Source organism: Corvus hawaiiensis, chromosome 1, assembly GCF_020740725.1.
Source record: "Corvus hawaiiensis isolate bCorHaw1 chromosome 1, bCorHaw1.pri.cur, whole genome shotgun sequence".
Classification (NCBI taxonomy): Eukaryota; Metazoa; Chordata; class Aves; order Passeriformes; family Corvidae; genus Corvus; species Corvus hawaiiensis.
This window is the reverse complement of record NC_063213.1, coordinates 93,179,336-93,202,125: the sequence shown is the minus strand read 5'-3', so window position 1 is coordinate 93,202,125 and position 22,790 is coordinate 93,179,336. Positions and strand designations below refer to the sequence as shown.

Sequence of the window (22,790 nt, the reverse complement as noted above, 5' to 3'; positions counted from 1 at the left end):
TTATTTAAGGGAAGCAATGAAATCACCTGATAATTACAATTCCATTTCTGTAATTCACTCTTCAGGCCCCTGTTAAAGCTTCACATGAACCAATTTTCAGCAGAGAACACAATCTGCAAACCCACAAGGAACCTGGTTTAACATCAGAGATGTGACAAACCTGCCCTGAGCACGGGGCCAGGCTGCACGTGCCAGCACCAAGTGCCACCCTGGGCCAAGAACGTTTGGTAGGACATGGGGAAGTCAAGGCTAAAAGGAAGAAACTGATGATTTATTTGTTAAAAATTCAAAGGGAAGAATACAGCAACCAGGAGAGATTCCCCCTGCCCCAGCACTGTGGGTCACCCAGGGACTGCCCTTACTCTGGGGAAAGAGGCAGGATGGCAAAACTTGTATTTCTGACAAGAGAAGCACCTTCCTTTTAAACAGCTCAGGGTGGAAATTGTTTCCTGTGAAGGGCAAAGGGAGACTGAGGCTGTTCCCAGCCTGTGCTGCAGTCGGAGCATGGAGTCACTCCCACTCTCCCTCAGCTCTCACTGGTGCTTAGTCTGCAGATGCAGTGTTTAAGCCAGAACAGACGACCTGAGGAAGTGCCTTGCTTGGAAAGGGAAATGCTAAATTCTCACATGTCAAATCCTTGTCCTGTTAACCTTCAAATTTCAGCAGTGTTTGTCTTCCCTGCTCTGTTCATGTCAGGCCCACACAGATATTTCCTGTCCATACAAGCAGGAAGACAAACGGTTCTCTCAGGAAGGGGTGACATCCCAGTGTGGGTTGGGATGGGATTTGTGACATGGAGATGCTCTGGGATCTCTCAGCAGGCTCACACACATCCCTGAGGATGGCACAGTGCTGCAGTCCTGTGCTCAACAGTGCTGAGATCATGGAATCATGGAGTGGTTTGTGCTTAGAGGGACCTTAAAGCCCATCCAGTGCCCGCCCTGCCATGGGCAGGGACACCTCTCACTGTCCCAGGCTGCTCCAGCCCCGTCCAACCCAGCCTTGGACACTGCCAGGGATCCAGGGGCTTCCTTGCTGATGGCTCCAAAGCCATGCCAAGGAATCCCTAACTGAGCAGGCCAGCAGGGGATCAAGTCCCACATCTCTGAGATAAGAAAGCAACAACAATTTAACCTTTCAAAAGGAAAAAGAAGTTACAAGATAATTTAAAAACCACAAGGCTGCAGGTCTATAACGCTGCAATATTTGTGATTTCAGTTGAGCTGCCCTTTTAATGCACCCCCAGTCAGCTAAAGCTTTGCCTCTGAGAGCACTGGAAGTCTTTCAGGCTCAGGAGAAATCCACTTTATGGTGGGTAACACCTATTCCATCCCCATTCTGCTTCTGCTGTTGAAGTGCTGGCATCTCAATGCAACAAACCCCACAAAAACCGGATTTTCCCAGCACAGTCACAGTACGGAAACATGGTCTGTTGGAATACTCAGGGATTCCTTCACACACCAAAACCAACAAATGCTGCTCAGACACTTGTCTGAAGGCAGGAGCTCTGTCCTTGCACTTATGGAACAGGATGAAATGTGGATCTGTACTTCAGGAATCTGCTTTGCCCTGTGCTTGTGCAGGAGATTGTCCTTGAGAGCTGAACCAGGAGCAAGAGAAACACAAGGACTTAAAGGCTGGAAAGCTGCATGACAGTGAACGAGATAAAACTCCCACGCTGTGTTCATCTCACACAGACCCCGAGTGATTCCCCTCACCATCACTCCATTCCCATCCAAACCCACAATTCCCATCATCACCTCTCTCATGACTAAATATTGTCCTTTTTACAGCTATCCCAGTTTAGCCAGAAACTACAACTGGACTCAGTTCATTACATGAGTTAGAAGAAGAATTATTTTGTTTTCAGCCTAACTTGAAAAAAGCCAGGGGGAATTGTGCATTTCTCTGTCCCTCAGGGAGGCTCAGCCCAAGAGCTGCGAGGTTGTAAAGAGGAACTTTGGATTCAGACTCGCCCACTCCTCCTTTAATCCTGACACCACCACTCACCCAAAGCACCCATCCCAGCAGTGAACCCTGTCCTCACAGAGAACGTGCTCACAGCAACATCAAACTCCACTGAAATGCTTTTGCTTGGAAACCAATTAGAGATTTCTACTTTTATAAACACCAATTGCTGTTGAATAAACAATACAACTCGCTGCCACTGGCAAAGTTTTATTATGAAGTGAGATTTTGTGCTGCAGAATGAGTTGTGCAGATGTAATATTTGCAGAATCATAAGGAATAACTGTGCACGTGGGGACCAACTGCAATATTTAGAAATAAAAAGAATATACAGCTTCTTAAAAACACCTCAACATCCACAGCCCTGGCCCGCCACTAAAATTGGGTTTGTAAAATTAAAATATCCTTCCCTGACAGATATTTCAAATCAGCATCGGTAGGAGCTACCCACAACAATTAAGCAAGTCTGGTTTTTTAATTAGTTGTTTAGACCTTCCAATGAAATTACCAAAAAACCCAATTCCGCTATGAAAAATGTCAGACCCAAACAAGTTATGCCGAATGAAATGATTTTATCATGAAATCATGGAAAGGTTTGGGTTGAAGGGTCCTTAAAGACCATTCAGTTCCAACTCCCTGCAACGAGGCCCCAGCAGCCACCCAGCCCTGGTGCAGGAGGTATCCACCCAAAAAATCCCTGATGCAGCTCCTTGGAACTGCTCTGAACTGCTGCCCAAGCATCCCCAGGGTCACCTCCTGCTCCCACTGGGCACCCAGGACGCCCCAGCCCCGTTACCTTGCGGACGTGGCACGAGAAGAGGATGTTCATGTACTTGTCCTTGCGCTTCAGCTCGTTGGCCACCGGGGTGAAGGAGCCCGAGCTCTGGGGGCTGTCTGGTTTCTGGAAGAGCAGAGACAGGCTCAGGACTCTCCTTGGGGGGCTGGAGGAAGAGGGGCTGGCAGTGGCACGGCTGAGACATGGCTCCCTCCACCCTTCTGTGCTCTGGGAAAGCAAACCTTGACCCACCAAAATGCTCCAAGGAAGGATGGAGTAGAGGGAAGCAAGCAAACCTGCCCAGAGAGAATTTCTTTGTTCCTGTTCAGTCTCTGCTCTTTTCCATCCCATCCAGCATTTTAGTCTCCCCGTGAGGTCTGGCTTTGCCTGTTTGCAGAGCCAGCTGATAGCACTGCTTTAATGCTGCTGGTGCTGCTCAGGATTCACAAAAGTCATTTCCAGTGCAGAGGAAGTCAAGAGTTTGAACCCACATGAAACCCTTTCACAGAGCAAATTTCCAAGTACTTTTCCTCCCGAGAAACCAGCGCTCATTTGCCCAAATTTCCCCCCTTCCAGCACCCTGAGCCCAGGTCCCTGCACTCACCAGTGCGATGTAGTTGCCCTGCCAGGCTCTCTGGAGGCCGATGTCAGCCCTGTGGCCCTTCAGCAGCTCCATGGCAGCGACCTTGGCCCTCAGCTGAGGCAGCGCTTCTGGGGGCACGCTCCGGATGAGCTCGGCCGCTCTCCACCTGCCACCAAACCAAGGCCTGGGTCAGCCCCACAGCCTGGAGCTCACCCAGGAAGGACTCCTGCTGCCAGAGCAGCACCACGAGGACACCCTCAGAGTCCTTCCCAAGCATTCCTAAAGCTGCAAAGGTCAGTTGATGTTTTAAAGTCATGGCTCATCCAACCCTGATAGGTCTGGGTGCCACACTCCCCATCCCACACCCATGAGTCAACCACTGGTACATCTCTTTGCAATGAAGTGTTTGCTAAGCTCATTTTTGGGCTCATTTTCAGCATCATTCTCCTTTAACAGCTGAATTTGGCCCTTCAGTTCCAACTGCACCACGGGGCAGAGCAGGGCAGCCCATCCATTGCTCCACACCACACCCCAGCCTGCAGCAGCAGCACCAGAGCTCCAGGATTAATGCTATAAAAAGACTTTTTAGCAACTAAAATTCTGTAGTTCTGATAATTGAGCTAATTCTGAAAGCAGGTCTCTCTCCCCAGACAGGCTGTGGGTGGATGGATGTCTCTCCTGAAAGAGACAGCTGGGGAAAATAACAAAGCTGACTTGATCTAGAGCTGCTGGAACTGCGCTGCAAGCTGATGGCTGGACAGGAGATCTCTGAAAGCCCTTCCAGCCAACATTTCTCTTGTTCAGCCACTTTCCGAAGTCATTTCTCAAACTGGAATTGTAACTGTTTTGCCTACAGCTTCCCAGAGAAAAAAAGCTCAGCCTTTAGATACTGGGAGGCTTAATGAAGGTACAAACACCTGTTCTGCACACAGAACATGGGTGGCCAGGGGAACATCACTCATTTTACTGCAGAAAAACACTGGCTTACTACCAGGAGTCTTGAGGAAATCGAGAAGATTCTTTTTCTCTTCCCCCTCATCCAAGAGCAGCTGCTCCTTCCTTTCGAAACCAACCAGAAAGGCCAGGAAGGGGCCCAGGAAGGGGCCAGGGAAGGGGCCAAGGAAGGGGCCAGGGAAGGAAACACAACGTTCATCACAGTGGAGCAACCTGGTCTGGTGGAAGGTGCCCTTGCCCACGGCCCGGGGTGGAACTGGATGGGCTTTAAGATCCAAACCATCCTGGGATTCTGTGACTCAACACTAAATGTTTGGACCAGAATTATCTGCCTGCTCAAGGGCACAGCGCCAGCGCCACCCAACCAACATCCTTCAGCCAGGTGTCCCCTGGGGCGAGCAGTGGGTGTGACACGGGGCAGCAGGGCCGTACCTGTGGTAGATGTCCTGCAGAGCCTCCTCGAAGCGGCGCAGCACCTTGGGCGGGGCGGGCCAGGGGATGCTGCGGCCGCGGTCGGGCAGCAGCCGCACGCCCTGGAAGCGCCGCACGACCTCGCGCAGGTAGGCCCGGACCTTGTGGCGCCGGTAGTGCCGCACGATGGCCAGCGCCGCCTTGGTCCGCCGGTAGCGCAGCCGGGCCAGCGTGCCCCTCCACACCTGTGCCAGGGACACACGGAGTCAGCAGGGAGAGCAGGAGAACTGTTTGCTTTTCTCTTGCTGTACTACACAGATTTGTAGTTTTATTTCAAGGGAAGGGACTTCCCAGTGCCAATCAAATCCGGGTAGAACATGACTGAAAACCAGTGTGTCTATGACTGAGATCCCAACACGAGAAAGGCATGGACCTGTTAGAGCAAATCCAGAGAAGGCCATGGAAATGATCAAATGGCTGGAGACCCGCTGCTCTGGAGCCAGGCTGGGAGAGCTGGGGGTGTTCACCTGGAGAGGAGAAGCTCCAGGGAGAGCTCAGAGCCCCTTGCAGGGCCTAAAGGGGCTCCAGGAGAGCTGGAGAGAGACTGGGGACAGGAGATGGAGGGACAGGACACAGGGAATGGATCCCAGTGCCAGAGGGCAGGGCTGGATGGGATATTGGGCAGGAATTGTTCCCTGGGAAGGTGGGCAGGCCCTGGCACAGGGTGCCCAGAGCAGCTGGGGCTGCCCCTGGATCCCTGGCAGTGCCCAAGGCCAGGCTGGATGGGGCTTGGAGCAGCCTGGGACAGTGGGAGGTGTTCCTGCCCATGGCAGGGGGTGGATGTGGATGGGCTTTCCAGTCCCTTCCAACCCAGCCCATTCCATGACTCTGTGCTAATTGAGAACAAAGAAGCATTTTTAACTCTGATTAAAAGAAGATTGCTCTGAAAATAGCCTGGGGAGTATCTATTCTGGTCATGTGTGGAAAAACAACCAAATATGCAAACCAAAGGATATCCCCCAAACTTCTGGGATGGGGCCCAGCTTCTCCAGTGTCACTGTGAGTTGTGTTTGTGCCTGGGGAGCACCACAAGCAGAGCACACAGCAGCTCCTGGGCTTCTCCTGGCACCCCCTGCCAGGGGCCACTCTGGGAAGTGGTGCTGGAAGGCTGCTCCAGTGCTGACAGGACAGTGAGAGTGCACAGCCACCAGCTGCTAAGGAGCAGCCCCAGGAGAAGGAAGGAGGCAGGTGCTGCTCCATCCTGGAACCAGCCAAGAGGAACGGGCATTCCCGAGCACCTTCCCCAGGGATCCTTTCCCACCTGTACTCACCCTCCAACACAACCCACCAAGCAGCAGACTGGATTTTTTTTCCTTGCAGAATTTAACTGGAAGGATAACGAACCTCCTGCACCTGCCAAGAGCCTCCCTGCTCACCACAGTCCTGTCACAGACTTTATTTCCCTCTGAAAAAGATCCCACAGCACTGCTGGTGCACATCAAGCCCCTATTTACAGAAGGATTAATTAATTACCCAAGGCAGTTTTCAACATGGCAGTTGCTTTGTGAAGCTGATGTCAGAGGTTCTCCTGACAGCTTCACTGACAGTCCTGCCATGCAGCTGAGGAAAGCTCACGCAGCAATCAGTGCAGAGCTGTGAGGGGCTGCTCCTCTCCACACATCCCAAGTTTAAAGAGAAACACAGAGATTTTGGGTCCCAAACCCCTCAAAAGCAGAGAAATTCTCTTCAACCTCTGACAGAGTTCTCCCTCCTTGTTCTCCTTCGGCCTCGCTGTCCCCGTGGGGGATGTCTCCCACTCCCAACAGACACGATCCGTGGAGCTCTGGCAGAGCCTGGGCAGTTGCTTGAGCACCCAGCACTTTATGGAGCATCAAACCCATCAGTGGAGCCCATTTGTGCTCTCACACACCAGAACAGAGCCCAGAACGTGCACAGTCCTGCCCACACAGAATCACAGCATTATAGAATAATTTGGGTTGGGAAAGACCTGAAAGATCCTCTCGTCCCACCCCTGCCCTGGCAGGGACAGCTCCACTGTCCCAGGGTGCTCCAAGCCCCATCCAATCTGGCCTTGGGCACTGCCAGGGATTCAGGGGCAGCCACAGCTTCTCCAGGCACCCTGTGCCAGGGACTGCCCACCCTCCCAGGGAACAATTCCTGCCCAATATCCCATCCAGCCCTGCCCTCTGGCACTGGGATCCATTCCCTGTGTCCTGTCCCTCCATCTCCTGTCCCCAGTCCCTCTCCAGCTCTCCTGGAGCCCCTTTAGGCCCTGGAAAAGGCTCTAAGGTCTCCTTGGAACCTCCTCTTCTCCAGGCTGAACATCCCTTCTAGTGGAGGGTGTCCCAGCCCATGGCAGGGTGGGACTGGATGGTTTTTAATGTCCCTCCCAACCCAAAGCACTCTGGGATTCTGAGCACAACCCAACACAGCCGAGGTGACTGAAGGCAACGAGCTCCGTACCAGCCCCAGCCCCTGCTGGGGCCGCTCTCCCAGGGAGGGTGAGGGAACAGAGAGCATTCCAGTGGCTGAGGGAAGAGCTGGAGAAGCCAGGCAGGACAGGGGACACTGAAGGGAAAGGCGAGAGCAGGAGGCACGAAAGCCACAGCAGAAAGCAGCAGTGCTGGACTGAGCACACCAACCAAAGCCAGGGAGCTGGGGCTGAGGATCTCAGCCCTGTGTGCAGATAAAGTAATGCACAACACGTTCCTTATTTATCCCTCAATGGACAGAGGGAAGGCAGCAGCCCCTGCAGCCCCTGTGCTGTGCCCAGCAGTCACTGCTACCACACTCAGTGACCACGGTGGCTTTAGCTCAGATCTGGTGCAGCCTCAGCCACGCAAAGGCCCTCAGAGCTGCTGGGAAGCCCAAGGCTCGAAGCTTCCTGGCTAAACCTGATTTGCACAAGGCTTGGATTTCACCCAAAGCGTGTAAGGCTCGATTAAAGCTGGCATTTCCCTGACTGAGGGCAGAGCAGCCTCTGAAACTGAATTTGACAGAATCACCAACTAGGATCCAAAAACTGAGCATCCAAACGGTACTGGGGAAATTTTTTTTAAAGAAAAGCAAAGAAGATTTGGATTGCCTGAGAAGGTTAAGCGTAGGCTGAAGAGGCATAAAATGTACCTGTAAGGGATGTATGGACAATAAACAAGATCCACGGGGCAAAACCCTATTGCCAACTTCTCATTTTTGAATTTAGTAAGAACAGAAGTGAGGAACAAAGGGCTCAGGGCTGCAGTGCAACAGCCCTTGGGTGTTACACAGGATCTCAAGAACAGAACGCACACAGCAAATCCGTGTAAGATGCTCAAGACTTTGTAGAGCTTCACGTCTGTCAGCTTTTCCCTGGACCATTTGAGACACAGAACAAGGTCTTGATTTTGCTTCCCTGGGCTGGAAGCAGAGCTGCTGTTGAGGGAAGTCTCTCGCTGTGGTTACTTTTTCCACCAGTCAGACATCCCTGGAACAAAGGCTGGAACAGATTGCCCCGATGTTGTATCAGCTGCATCGCTGCAGAAATTGGCTTCACAGTAAGAGGTGTCACAACTGTACAAACAATGGCCTCCCAAATCCAATTATCCAGCCCAGGCATGCCCCCGGCTACACACACAGTGAACTATTAATGAAAAGCATGTTCTCAAATCAAGTTGTCATAACTGGAGAACCCCCTGCCAGTGAGGACCTTCCACAGCACCACGGCAGTGCCTCAAAGCTGAGGAAACAGTCAAAGGGAAGGACAAACTTCTCCCAGGGAATGGGGGACAAATATTTTTTAAATTAACTGTTTTTCTGCCTTGGTGGTTTTCTTTTTCGCTGCAGGGCTCACTGCAGCTCAAAGCAGCCCCTCAGTAATGCTGAGCTGCCACGGTGACCTGGCTGCCTGATGGTCCCACGGAGCCTTCCAGAAACATAGAATGGTCAATCCTAGGGACAAGGGGAGGTGTCAAAGCAGGAAACTCCCTGCTGGGCAGGTACTTTGTGAGCAGCAGGACATAGACAGACAAACAAGGATCACAGAATCATGGAATCACACGAGAGTTTGGGTTGGAGGGACCTTAAAAATCATCCACTTCCAACCCTCTGCCTTGGGCAACCTTCCACTATCCCAGGATACTCCAAGTCCCATCCAGCCTGGCCTTGGACACTTCCAGGGATCCAGGGGCAGCCACAGCTTCTCTGGGCACCCTGTGCCAGTGCATTTCCAGAAGAAGCAGTTCCAGGATGCTGAAGTGTTCCTGCCAACTCACACCTTCCTTGGGTGTGAATATTGGGAGAGCTCTGCCCAATGCACCTTTTCAATTCTCCCCCACCTCCAGTTCATAACTCAAGAACACTGAGCCCTGTACAATGAAATCAAACACATCAGATTCCCAGAGGGAAGTTTACCTGGCCTTTAACAGATTCTCCTGTTGCAAAGGTCCTGCTCTGGTCTGGGGGCCAAGGAGGGCCAAACCCCCACAGAAGGATTTGTGCATCCAGGGTTCTGCTTCTCTCCTTTGGGCCTCTGCACCCAAGGTAAGATCCAAGGGATTTTCATGCCCAGTTCCAAAGAGATCCAGAAGATCCCCCCTCTGAGACCTGACAGCCAGAGGCACCTTAATTCCCACTTCAACCCAGCCACATACCCCAGCCAGCTGGGGGCTTCAGAACTTGCATCTAGAGAATCCTCACAGCCCGAGTAAAGCAGCCTGGGATGGCAGAGCCCTGTGTCATCCCTCCCACAGGCAAGAATAAATCCATACTTCCCTTTCCCCCTTCTGTAGCTTTCCCTGCTGGTTAAGCTGATTTCCCATGGGAATGAGACTGAAGATCCCCCTGTCCCCGCCTGACCTCCCGAGATTGCCCTGACAGCTCCCGAATCCCGAGCCAGCTCCCACCCAAGCTGACAGAGGAGCAGCAGCCTCCGAGAGGCAAAGTCCCTGTATCTTTCAGCAAAAATCAGCCGCAGGGCAGAAGGAGCCTGAAATCAGAGTGACATTGCTGGAACGGCTTCAGCTCCAGCTCCAGAGCCATCTGCCTCCCCAGATCCCAAATCCCAACCACAGACATGGAGCCACCGACTGCCAGCCAAGCACCACAGGCAGAGGACACCAGGAGAGTCTGGCAACATTCCAGAGGGATGAGGAGCTGGAGATGCGTGTGGGGCATGAGGGAGGGGGCGGAGGATTCGATGGCTCCCAAAAAAAACCAGTTTGGTGACAGTTTTCCAAGTGACCCCTGTGGAGCAGACTCCAAGGCAGCCGATTGTGCCATTGATCAGAGCACAGCCCAGGGACCAGCAGGAGCAGAGGGACAGGACACGGAATGGATTGTCCCTACAAGGAGAGCCCGAGGAGACACGGCAGGGGAGGGGAATAGCCAGCAGCATGTGTTGATTCCTCAATGTGAGCAGGCAGGGAAGGGCCCATGAGCAAATCACGGACACAAGAGCAGAGACATAATGGTGATCATGTTGAAAATGGAAAGAAAAGGAGGTTTTTGGCTTAACCCCCCTCAAACAGCACCATAAACCAAGCAACAAACCAAACAACATTCCCCCATCCAGCCCTCACCCACAGTCTCCCCTCACCTCTTTCAATACCTTTGGCTTCTCTATGCTTTGTCCTCCTAAAATTCAGGGGAGGAAAAATTAGGAGGGCAGTTGAAACCAGGACTAAAGGGCTAAGAGAGGGATAGAGAGAAAGGAAAAGGTTAGAAAAACAAAGTCTGAACACAGCTGAAATTCCTGAACATTACAAAGAATATTTATTTCTACAGCTGCTCCCAGTGAGGGAGTTCCTTGTTCTTTCTTCACTCTCCAGAGACCTCTACCAATTCCACAGCCTTTAAAATGGGATATTTCATAGAAACATCAACCATGGAATCCCAAATCCCAGTTGGAAGGGACCTTAAAGCCCACCCAGTGCCACCCCTGCCATGGCAGGGACACCTCCCACTGTCCCAGGCTGCTCCAAGCCCCGCCTAGCCTGGCCTTGGGCACTGCCAGGGATCCAGGGGCTTTCCTCCAGTCCCTTTTATTCCCTCAGTTAAGGCACCCCAGAGGTGGAAGTGACCCCTGGGGACATGAAAAGCTCCAGACCAAGGGATCTCCTCCTGCACAGCCCCAGGTGTTCAGTGATCCCAGCAGTGATCCCGGGGATGATCCCACTACTCCCAGTGCAGCAGCTGCTTTGGCAGCTTCTAAACCAGGGACTTGCACAAACAGCATCCACCCAAAGCAGGAGACACATCCCATCTTAGGGGAAGCACTGATTTTTTTTTTTTTTTCTAAAGAATGTTTAATTCACGTGTTTTTTGATTAAAATTTAATAAATTAAAATTTAGATGAATGGCAGGGGAGATCTGAACACACCTTTGGAATCAGTTTAAAAACCTCAGTGAGCTTCTAGCAGAGTTTCTAAGATTAAAGAAACCTCACCCAGGTCACATCCATCACCTCAACAGAACGTAAATCTTCCACACCAATCTATGCATTACAGCCTTGTCTGCAGGCTGCAGGCTGTTCCAGGTGCTATTGAAAAAAGGGGGGAAAAAGGGTAGAAATAAAGGAAAACAATGAAATGGGCCCTGCAGAGCACAGGGAAAGCCAGCAGAGCAGCCAGGGTGGGCCCAGGATGCAGGGATCGCCTCGCCTGTGCATCTTCCATGGAAAAAGGGATAATCTAGATTTGACCTAGATGCTGCAATCCCTATGAGTGCAGAAAACCCACACAGCTCCCCGTCCAAACACATGAGCGAGCAAACAAATGCCCAGGATTCAGCAAACAAACCCAGCTCGGCTAAATTAAACCCCAGAGCTGTATTTTGGAGCAGTTCTGCAAGGAAACAAACCTTGGAAAACTCCTCCATTCCGGCTGCACCACAAACACCTCCTCCCACCACCCTCCTTCGGCCCAGCCCGGACTGCTCCATGATCAATATTCCATGTGCCCCAGCTCATGGTTTGCCCTCCAGGCAGCCCAACTGGAGAGAACCACACAAACCCCATCACTCACGCAGGCACAGAGCTCCCTGCTCAGCTCTGGGGGCTCTCACACGGGCAGGGTTATTAAATATTTCTGTGCCAGCGCAGAGGAGCCGCACACGCGGCGGCCACGGGGCCTCGGAGAAACGCTCCCATCCTCAGTGATCCCATTCCTGCCTGCTCCAAAGGGCCACCTCCTCGCAGAGCAGGGCTGGGATGGAGTGGCTCAGACCCCGCTCACAGCCCCAGTTTGTGACCTGCCTTTTCCCAGTTTGAGTGAATGCGGATCCCACAAAGGTTTGAGGCAAAGAGTTTAAATCAAAAGCTCCCCGATCACCTCAGAGAGCAGCGAGGGGGAAGAGCTGCTGCATTTGCTGAGAGCTGTTTTCTCTTTTCACATGAGTCAGCTGAACAATGTTCATTCTATTCGCTTAACAGCAACAAGATTCCAGAGGCTGGGAAGAGAGGAGGGTCCCACTCCGAGATTAATTAGCTGGCACTAACAAGAGCGTGTCCAATAATGAACATAAAAATCACCCAAGGAGCTGTGCTTCAGCAGGTCCCAGGTGTGGGATGCAGCCACGTCTCAGCTCCAGCTTCCTCCTGCAGCTCCTTCTGCAGCTCAGCCACGGCTGCAGCAACTCCCCCCCGTGCTCTGGGACAGGGATGAGATTCCAAACCCTGGGAAAGCTCCCAACCACCCCCCATGTGGAGCTGCTGGTCCATGGGTGTCCTTTGTGGTGTCCCATGGACCTGACAGGACACACTGTTAATCCTGGCTGCACTCTGCAGGATTTCCTGCCTCTGCAACACCAGGAATCACAGAATCTCCTGAAGGAGTCCACAAGGATCATCCAACCCAGCACAGACACCCTGACAATCCTGCCCTCTGCCTGAGAGCATTGTCCAAACCCTCCTGGAGCTCTGGCAGCCTCGGGGCTGTGACCACCTCCCTGTCCAGGGAAGGAAAATATGGTGGGAAGGAGCCAACTTTGTATCAACAGATTATGGGAACTGCCAAAGCTCCAGTGTCAGGGAAGCAGTGAAGTTTCCAGTCACCAGAACAAAGCTGCTGCCATCAAAGGGAGGCAGGAAAATTCTCTCATCCCATGAAAATTCAAGGTGGAGTTTTTCATGTTGAAGGTCCTGAACCACAGGTCATTTCCTCACCCTCAGTGTTTGGTACTGGTAAAGGCTGCAGGGACAGCCAGAAGCACAGAACAACCTCCAAACCTGGAGAAATTAAATTACCTGGGACACTTCTCATGGAAAGAGAGGACTGAGAAGGGATGTGACAGATGTCCACAGAGTCAAGGAATCACAGGACGGTTTGGGTTAGAAGGGACAGGAAAGGCCACCCAGTGCCACCCCCTGCCATGGGCAGGGACCTTCCACTATCCCAGGTTGCTCCAGGCTCTGTCCAACCTGGCCTTGGACACTTCCAGGGATCCAGGGGCAGCCCCAGCTGCTCTGGGCACCCTGTGCCTCACAGGGAAGAATTTCTTCCTAATGTCCAATATAATTCTACTCTCAGCTTAAAGCCATTCCCTCTTGTCCTGGCACTCCCTGGTCTTGCAAAAAGTCTCTTTCCAGCTTCACAGTGGAAGTGAAGCTGGAAGTCCCTCTCCAGCTTCTCTCTCCTTCACGCTTCCAGTCCTGAGTGAAATCCTGCCATGCTGGTGCAGGACTGAGGGTGCGACGTGAGGCTGGTGCCTGCAGGGACCCAAACACAGCCAGGTCCCCCCCCTGCAGTGTCCAGCTGAGCTTGCCAAAGGCAGCTGCAAAACCTAAAACCTGATGGGACATGGAAAGGAGAAATCCAGGGGGTGCTGTTGAATGGAAAAACCCATTCCCCGCTCATGTCATCCTGAATCCAGTGGGACTGAGGAAGTGTTCAGGAGAGACGGTGCACCCTGGCCCTGCTGCTCCCAAGGCACTGCCTGCTTGTCCCTCTGGGAGGCACAACCATGGTGTCCATGGACGTTCCATCTGACAGCAGCTGCAGCAGCCTAAAACCTGCGGTCAGTCAGTGTTGGCGCAGGAGACAGAGCCAGCTCTTCCTCCTTCCCTCCTCCTGGTCCTGGCAGCTCCCACCCCCTGCTCCTTGGGAAGGAGCCACAGCATCTCCTGTCACAGCTCCTCCCTGCCAAAGCCTCTCCAGATCAAAGCCTGGGTCTAGGAAACAAATCCACATGTCATTATAGACCTGTTCCCGCTGATAGTCAGCATTCACAAACACTCCCTCAGGATGGAAAAAGCCTGGAGTCCAGAGGCAAATCCACTGCATCCCTTTTATCTGGGTCACTGGTCCAAGCCCCCACTGGATTGCTCCTGCCCCTCCATAACCCAACAGGAAACACGTCCTGTGTCCATGGAGAAGCTTCCCTGCGTGGCTGAGGCTTCCCTGTGTCCCGAGCTGCCAGGGCTCGTGGGGCTGGAGCAGGAAGGTGAAACATGGAATGATGACATGGAATGATGACACGTCAGCCATGGCTCTGTGCTGCTGTCCCCGCGGGTTGGGGAATGTTGCCATGGTGATGGCAGCTCCCGAGCCTCTGCAGAGCCCATGAGGGCTGCAGGACACGCTGGGATGCCCAAGGACACCTTGGGATGCCCAGGGCACATTCCAGGGCCTGCACTGCCCCTCCCAGCCGCGCTGCCCCCCGGGGCTCCCCCCGCTGCCGGGCTGTGTCCCAGGAGGGGCCGGGCTGCACTCAAGGACATTCCTGCTGCCTCTGTGCCAGGCAGGAAGATTTCGGGAGCGATTTCCATACGCAGCTGTGCCGGCCTGATAAAATGACACCGAAATAGTGCAGTAAATTATAGTGACAGGAGCCATCATCTGCGCAGCCCGCACGTGCCGGCTGCCCGGGCTTTCTTCCCCGAACAAAGCTCTGCTCTGCACAGCTAATGAGCCTGTAGGAGCCTTTCCAAGGGCAGGAAAAGCAGCAGAGCTTCATGGCAGCGGGTTTTTTTTATTTTTTATTTGCATGATTAACATTAGAGCTGCTCCATTTGCATTCAGGGTGACAATCCCAGAGCTGGCAGGAGCGCAGGTACAGCAAATAAACCCTTAAGCACCACATGAAGCAATCTCAGCTGGGGCTTCTGAAGTGACCCTTTGGTGTGACGTCCCTGCTGCCATATGGGGTTTGTGACACTGGACACAGCTCTCACTTGCTGAATTCTCCTGGAGCCAGCAAGTTGCCACGGTTAAATCACATCACATCTGCTCACTGACTGCGTTGGGGCAGAAGGAAAATTACAGCCTGGAATCTCACTGACATTTTACCATGGAAAAAAAAGAAGCGTGGAAGATAAATCTAAAGGTGAAGACATCCAGGAGATATAGAACAAAAGAAAGTAAAATTATCTATTTAAACTAGAAGTCAGTTTTAATTCAATTTAACCAAACTCGTGAGCACAATTACACAAAGGCAGCAGCCCTGTTTGCAGGGTTAGGGGTCACTGGATGATGAAGCTCTCCAGTAATTACTGAATCCCTTCTGGAACGCCTCGTGATTTGCAGGAGAGCAATAAGCCACAGAATACACATCGTTAGAAACAGAGCTGCTAAATGTGGATTCTTTCACTTACACTCATTCCTGTGCAGAGGAAAACACCCCTGGGCCCCAGGCTGGGATCAGCTGCTCTAAGGCTGCTCCTCACATCTGCCTCAGCTTGTGTCACACAAGTGCCCATTGTCACAACACCACATTTCATCTCCTCTCATCTTTCCCTCTTCCTAAATTCAAATTTGAGGAACTCCAATGCAACAGAAGGCTCAGTTATTTAAAAGAAAATCAAGTCCTTCTAGATGTGCTCACAGTTTGCCTCCCTCAGCCTTTGATGCTCACAGGCAAAACTACAGAAGGAAAAGAGCAAGAATTACATTTCCCCATGAGTTGTTAATGAACAATTGAAAGCAAGCTGAGAACAGAAATGACAGGCAAAATTGCCTTGATGCTTTCAGAGCTCAGAGAAGCCCTCATCAGATCCCTCCTCTGGTCTGATTTTTGATTGTTGACTGCTCCTTTTCCAGCACTGCCCGACTCCACCGGCCCCATCTGCCGGCAGCAGAGCACGGGAGGGATCCCAGACAGCGCTGGGAGCAGAGTTAACAGGAAATAAGAGAAACACTGAAACTGGAGACAAACTCAAGCGTTTTCAGGTAGAGTTAACACTGCACAAGGTCTCTAATTCATACCTACAGACATCAGCTCAACACCTGCTCTTTAGCTGATGGGCTGTTTAACAAGCATTTAATGATTCATTGAGTGTTTCTTGGTTTAGCTGCAAGTTCCAGGACTTTGAAAAGCTTCTCTGCATCCTCTTGCCAGCATTTGAGAGCCTGGTTGAAGAACATCCAGTGAGTGCAAGCAGAGAGGGTTCAGCCACAGGAAAGGAGCTCCAGAAGGATATCCAGATTTCTCCAGAGTCCTCAGTACCTTAAGCACTGGAGAAGGAGTTTGTGTTTTCCCCACAAATCCTTTATGAGGTAAGTTAGAACCTCCCTGGAGGTTTCTCACAGAAAAATAACAAAAGATGCCTCTATGTCCTACTTCAGTCCTCAGGAAGACTCATGTTGGTCCCTCTCCACCCAGGGAGAGCAGAACACAGGGCAGAGAGGCTTGTGAAGCCACAGGACAGCGTACACCAGCATTTTAATTTCTATCACTTTTGCTCACTGTGGCAACAAGGAAACCCCCAGAAGCACCACAGTTATTCCACACCTGATGCCACACAAAACCACAGCAGCAAAAGCCTTCGTGCAGCCAGGGAGTTGATCCATTACTCCTAAGCAGGTAATTACCTTCCAGGGGCAAAAAAATCCTTTGCCCTGCTCTCTTTGATGCTGAGCCCAGTCCAGATCCCAGCCCAGACTGTGTAATTCTGGAGCTGGCAGCAAACTCACAAAACTGACAAGTTGCTGTTGAAATTGTGCCTCTCGCTGGATTTATCTGAAGGAGGAGCTTGGAGCTCACTGAGCCATGATCTGCTCCCACAGCAACACGGCCTGGGGCTCTGAAGTTATTCTCCAGTAGCTGCACCTTGCAATTTCCTAAAAGGTCACCCCTCAATTCCTCCCTGGTTTAATAGGAAAGCTGGAGTCACCTGGGAGCAAGCAGTCCCCCCTGCAGCTTTATTCCACAAGGAGCTCATTAGCTCACCCCATTCTTTGGGAAGAAAGAGACTCTGGGTTAGAGCTGTGACCTCCCTGAAAGCACCAAAGCGGCTCTAGGCAGGAAATTCCTCCCCAGAAACCCCGGTGAGTATGGGGAAAGCACAGCTGAGGATCCAGAAACACCTCCCAGGGGGTGTGGGGGGCCCCACAGATCAGCCCCAGGCCACCCCAGGAGAATAAGCTAGATGGAGCTTCTGGAAAAGTGCTGCCCTTTCCAGGGAAGGAAGGTGGGAGAAGATGTTGAGCAGTCCAAGGAAGCTCAGCAGCAGGACATACTCAGAGCAGGGAAGAAAACTCTGAAGCACAAAGCTCAGGGACAGGCAGGGCCTGCATCCTCCACAGCCTGAGCTTGGCCTTTCTGGAAAAACTCACTGCACACAGAAGGTGCAGAATTCCCTACTAAACACAAACCATTCAGCACAACAAAGAGCAAGGGACCGACCCTGGACTCGATGCTTTCTGCTCCCACACTGGCCAAACTGGTTGGCTTTCCAGGAAGGGAATCACATCCAATGCACTGCAGACACCACAAATGTGAGTGTTCCACAGAACTCAGAGCTCCCAGGGGAACTTCTCCTTTAGGCTCTTCCCCATTCCGTCCATCAGGTTTGGAGAGTTTGTGCAAACCTGTGCTCCCTGCAGAGCTTTTGCCGTGTCAAGTTTTTATACCCATCTGTCAGCAGTTTCTATTTGTGAAGGACAGGAATGGGATCAGAGGTTCTGTTCTTTCCCAGGTTCCAAGAATTTCACAGAAGATACACATTTTAACAAATTAATTTCTAAAAGTCTTGAACTAATCAACTTTGCCTGACAGGGCAAAGTCAGCCCCACCATTTCTGCTTTTTGCCAGACAGATCTGTGTCGTACAGACACCGTTTTCAGCAAGGACTAACACAGAGAGTCAGGCCATGGTTTGTGTTAAAAGGGACCTGAAAGCTCACCCAGTCAATGGGCAGGTGTTGGACTGAAAGCTTCTTTCGACTCAGGCCCAGAGGGAAGCCAAAGCACAGGGGCTGAATTAAAACCTTTGGACAAGCTGAGATACATGAAGCCACACCAAAGTGAAATAGAAATATAGATTTTTAACTTTCAGTAGAAATATATGCTAAGTGCCTTAAACATTGAAAAGCTGCAGCAGAGACCTTAAACACAGTTCTTGCTGCAGCAGTGTTACCTTTTCACAGAATTCTTTACTTTAGACAAAATCTAGATAGAATTATACTGTTCACATTTTTTTAGATAGAGTGTTCACATAAACAGTAAGAGTGGATAGAAACTGTACAGGCAAATCTGTGTAATACCTATGTAACGGTTGTGTAAGATTCACGACTGCTAGAATTAGACCAGGATAGATTAAGAAAAGGAAAACTAGAATTGTGTGTTAATCTTATTGGTCAGTTAACAAATATAATCCACACTTCTGTAAGAAAAAAATTATAGAGGAAACTAAAATTAGAAGCTGTTTTCTGCCTGTTGTTTGCTGTTGCTGCTTGGCTTTATCATGTAACCCCCTTGAACTCTGCCTTCAAGAAAGCTATGAGACTATGAAATAAAGAACTTAGCACAACAGCAGCCTCCTCTGCTCTTTCACCCTGGTCCGAGAAGGAAGGGTATCCCATCAAAAGCTCAACAGGCAAGGCCACCATCCACTTGACCAGGCTACTCCAGGCCCTGTCCAGCCTGGCCTTGGACACTTCCAGGCATGGGGCAGCCACAGCTGCTCTGGGCATCCTGTGCCAAGGCCTGGTGGGACTGGTCTTTAAGGTTCCTCCTGACCCAAACCAGCCTGGAGTTCTGTGATTCTACATTTCAGCCATAAAAGTCCCTCAAGCTCCCAGGCATGCTCTCTCCACTGAGAACAGAGCAAGTTTTTAAACAGTGATGAACAACTCTTTAGGTGCTACAGCTCACAGCAAGTTCCCACCACACCAAGGCTACAGAGAGCACGATGGAAAGAGCTCTGAAAATATCCAGCAGTGACCAAACTGCAGCAGTCTGGAATCTGTGCAGCAACGGAGCCAGAAAGGAGAGCAAGGGTGGTTTAAGGAACCTGAGCTGAGTTTCTGAGGTGCTGGAAGCTTTACCTTCTGCAGGAAGAGGACGATCCTGACGAGCATCTTGGCGTGCAGCTCCTCCAGGGTGAACAGAGTCCGCGGCGTGCGGATGAAGAGCTTGGTCTTGCCGTAGGCCACGTCGTGCTGGAAGCCGTGGCACTCGATGAGCTTCCTCACAGCGTCCTTGTCTGAGGGGAGGTCGTGGTTGGGCCAAGTGAATTCAGAGATCATCTTGTACCTGGAATTAAAAGGTACAATTTACAAATGTGAACTTGCCACCAAGGTGCTCGAGAAGGCCAAACTTCAACTGGTTTTGGAAAAAATTATCAACTAAACTGTAATAAAACTGAGTACAGATGGGAGAGTCTCAAGACATCCTCTGTAGGAATCATGATCCTCAAAAGACAAGAAAAATGACTAAAGGAGAGGCATGATTTTGTGAGATGCTGAAAAATAATATTGGGAGGGGCAGAATTCATCAGCACTGAACTGATGCAAGGGGACAAACTCAGCATTGGCCTCCTGCAGATTTGTCTGTTCCATTATTCACACCTTCAGTATCCAATTTTAATTTTTATTTGTTTGGTTGGGTTTTGTTTGGTTTGGTTTGGGGTTTGTTTGTGAGGAAGGAAAGCTTTGGTTTGTTCACATTCTGCATAAGGAACCACCTGCAACCAACTGCTTTGTCAGAAAACCTGGATTTAAAAATTCTGCAAGTAATTTTTTCTCATGCATTGCTTTGGGAGCCATTTCTACCAAACTCTGTCACTTGCCCCAGCAGCAGAGCTTTGACTGCCCCAATGTGTGCAAACACTGCCTGGAACTGTGGGCCAGCCATTCCTCCCATCCTCAGTCCCCAAACTCGTTTTCCCACTAAAGAGAGATGCAGACTGGAACGAAGACATCTACAAATCAAACCCGAAGTACCGGGATCAGCCCGAGCTCTGTAAGATTTACCAGCCCAGGAAATGCTGATTAGGGGAACAGGCGTTTGCAAAAAGCAACAATGAATTTTCTGCATAAGATTTATGGACATAATAAGAGCTGTAATAGACACTTTCCCTGGAAAGGAACCCTTAGCCATGTCCTACATAAAACAAGCACTCAGCGAGATCAGCCACCTCGCACTTCAAAGCCCCCAGCCAAGGCAGGCATCAATCTCAATGCTTCAGACACTCTCAGTTCTCAGTTACACTTGAACGGCCTCACAATCACCCTTTTCCTGGGAGTGGCGGCACCGCAGGAGGCTCAGAACAGCCTCGAAGAGCCTGAATGGAAACACATCCCAGCGCCGCGTTCATTCATCAAATCAGCCTTTGGAATACGCTGTGGAAGTGGGGGAAAGTGGAGGTGCACACTGTGCCTGAGCAGGGAACACCATCCCCGGGGGTTACAGGGATCTCACTGATAAATAAACAGGATTATAAACCCCCCTTCGGGCTCCCAGGAGAAGATTTAGCACGTGCTGGCAGAAGCATTCCTGCTCTCACACACACGGACACGGGACATAAGTGCTGCACGCTGGAGTCTCTTCCCTGTTCTCATCAGGAAAATGTTCCTGCAATAAGTCATTCACTGGGAAAAATCTCTCACCTTGAGACACTTATGTTAGCAAAAAGAAAAATAAAAGAGCAAAGCACTGGTAATGCAAACCCCCGAGCTGGGAACAAGGCTGGGAAACAGGCTGTGGACAAGGCTACGGATCATGTGGGACCCAGGCCGTGGATCATGTGGGACCCAGGCCGTGGATCATGAGGGATCCAGGCATTGGATCAGGCTGGGACCTAGGCATTGGATCAGGCTATGGATCAGGCTGGGATCCGGGCTGTGGATCAGGCTGGGACACAGGCTATGGATCAGGCTATGGATCATGTGGGACCCAGGCTATGGATCAGGCTGGGACCCAGGCTATGGATCATGTGGGACCCAGGCTATGGATCATGTGGGACCCAGGCTATGGATCAGGCTGGGACCCAGGCTATGGATCAGGCTATGGATCAGGCTGGGACCCAGGCTATGGATCAGGCTGGGACCCAGGCTATGGATCAGGCTATGGATCATGTGGGACCCAGGCTATGGATCAGGCTGGGACCCAGGCTATGGATCAGGCTGGGACCCAGGCTATGGATCATGTGGGACCCAGGCTATGGATCATGTGGGACCCAGGCTATGGATCAGGCTGGGACCCAGGCTATGGATCAGGCTATGGATCAGGCTGGGACCCAGGCTATGGATCAGGCTGGGACCCAGGCTATGGATCAGGCTGGGACCCAGGCTATGGATCATGTGGGACCCAGGCTATGGATCAGGCTGGGATCCAGGGTATGGATCAGGCTGGGACCCAGGCTATGGATCAGGCTATGGATCATGTGGGACCCAGGCTATGGATCAGGCTGGGACCCAGGCTATGGATCAGGCTGGGACCCAGGCTATGGATCATGTGGGACCCAGGCTATGGATCATGTGGGACCCAGGCTATGGATCAGGCTGGGACCCAGGCTATGAGCCAGGCCTGCCCCACCAAGGAGCTCAGGAGAGAAGGGATGCCATAGAACTGAAAACCTGCCCCACATGTCAAGCCCTCCTCCTCCTTTCCACAGCAACCCGAACTGTGGCATTAGAGACACCCTCTGCCAATGGCCCCCCTCCCTCCCAGCCACAGCAGGTGGAATATCCCAGCTCTCCAGCTGTTCCCGTTGTTCCCACAGCACGTGTCACACAATGCCACCAACTCCTTCCCCGCAGCACAGGGCACAGCCTGGATGCCACAGCCACTCACAATCCTGGCCTGGCACTAATTATAGCCAGGCAGAGTCTGGAATAAATCTGCTCCCTGACACCACAGCCCTGCCCCTCTCCTGCTTGCAGATCCCCACAGCTTCTAAGGTCACTCAGACATGGAACACCCCCTTCCAGCCACCTTTTGTTTCTCCTTCCCCTCTGTACCTCCCTATGGAAACACCCAACATGCATGAGGCTGCTCCTGGACATTTCCCAGTCCAGCTCTCCTAAGAACCAAGATTTCTGCAAGCCACTAAATGGTGAAGCTTTAATGAACAATACTGGGTGTGCAGCTGCAGCTGGGCCTCGCTGGCCCCTGCCAGCCTGCTGTTCACAGCTCTCAGGGTTGATTCCATGCTATGTTTGACATGGCCTGGGATAGGCATATGGATGCCTCTGTGTGGAAAGGGTTGGATTACACTCACAAACCCCTTCCTGAAACCAAATCAGTTGTTGGGGGTTTTTTTTGATGGTAATTTATATATTAAACCAAGAGAATGCACCCCCATCTGTGTCAGTGCCACGTGTGCCACCCAACTGGCCGATGCTGTGACCACGGGAAGGGACAACTTCTCCTTGTCCAACACAACATATTTCAAATTGGAAAGGGCAGCCTGGCTTGCACAGAGCTCAAAGGAAGGTTTTCTTTATCCAAGGAAAGCTTGGAAAGGACATTTATAATGGTCTTAACTGTGCTTCATTTTATTCCCCACTGAGAGAGGAGATACCAACTACCTTACAGGATTTAGGGCTAAATATCAATAAACTCCTCTCCTCCAGAAAAAGAAGTTATTTTTTTGAGTTTATATACACATATAGATAAAAACCAGACACACATGTGCTTATATATAACTTATATATATGTGTTACCTCTTATCTCTCTATATCCTGATCTCGATCTCCTGGCCCCTAAGAGGAATTAGTAAAACAAACCCCAGGGATCTGTTCTGGGCTCAGAACACCTGAAAGCCTCAGGGGCCTGTCAGGGAGTTAAATGTCTGTTTGTGGACCTGAACTCCATGGTATCTTTGCAAATGGAAGCAAACAGATGATGAATTTACATCCCAAAATTGCCTCTTGTGAGTTACTCA

At 51.3% G+C, this 22,790-nt stretch overlaps 1 protein-coding gene across 3 annotated transcripts in view; it reads right to left on the bottom strand.

Annotated features, from left to right (window-relative positions):
* The window catches only part of MYO1D (myosin ID), a 158,246-nt gene that overhangs the window by 68,592 nt on the left and 66,864 nt on the right, over positions 1–22,790 (bottom strand). For 2 of the 3 annotated variants that reach the window (XM_048314028.1, XM_048314038.1), the window contains exons 16-19: positions 18,949–19,156; positions 4,713–4,936; positions 3,348–3,492; positions 2,765–2,869 (exon numbers count right to left, since the gene is read on the bottom strand). In XM_048314028.1, coding sequence (XP_048169985.1) covers positions 2,765–2,869; positions 3,348–3,492; positions 4,713–4,936; positions 18,949–19,156 — 682 coding nt within the window. The remainder of the gene's footprint in view (positions 1–2,764; positions 2,870–3,347; positions 3,493–4,712; positions 4,937–18,948; positions 19,157–22,790) is intronic. The other variant, XM_048314047.1, reaches the window with a different exon arrangement.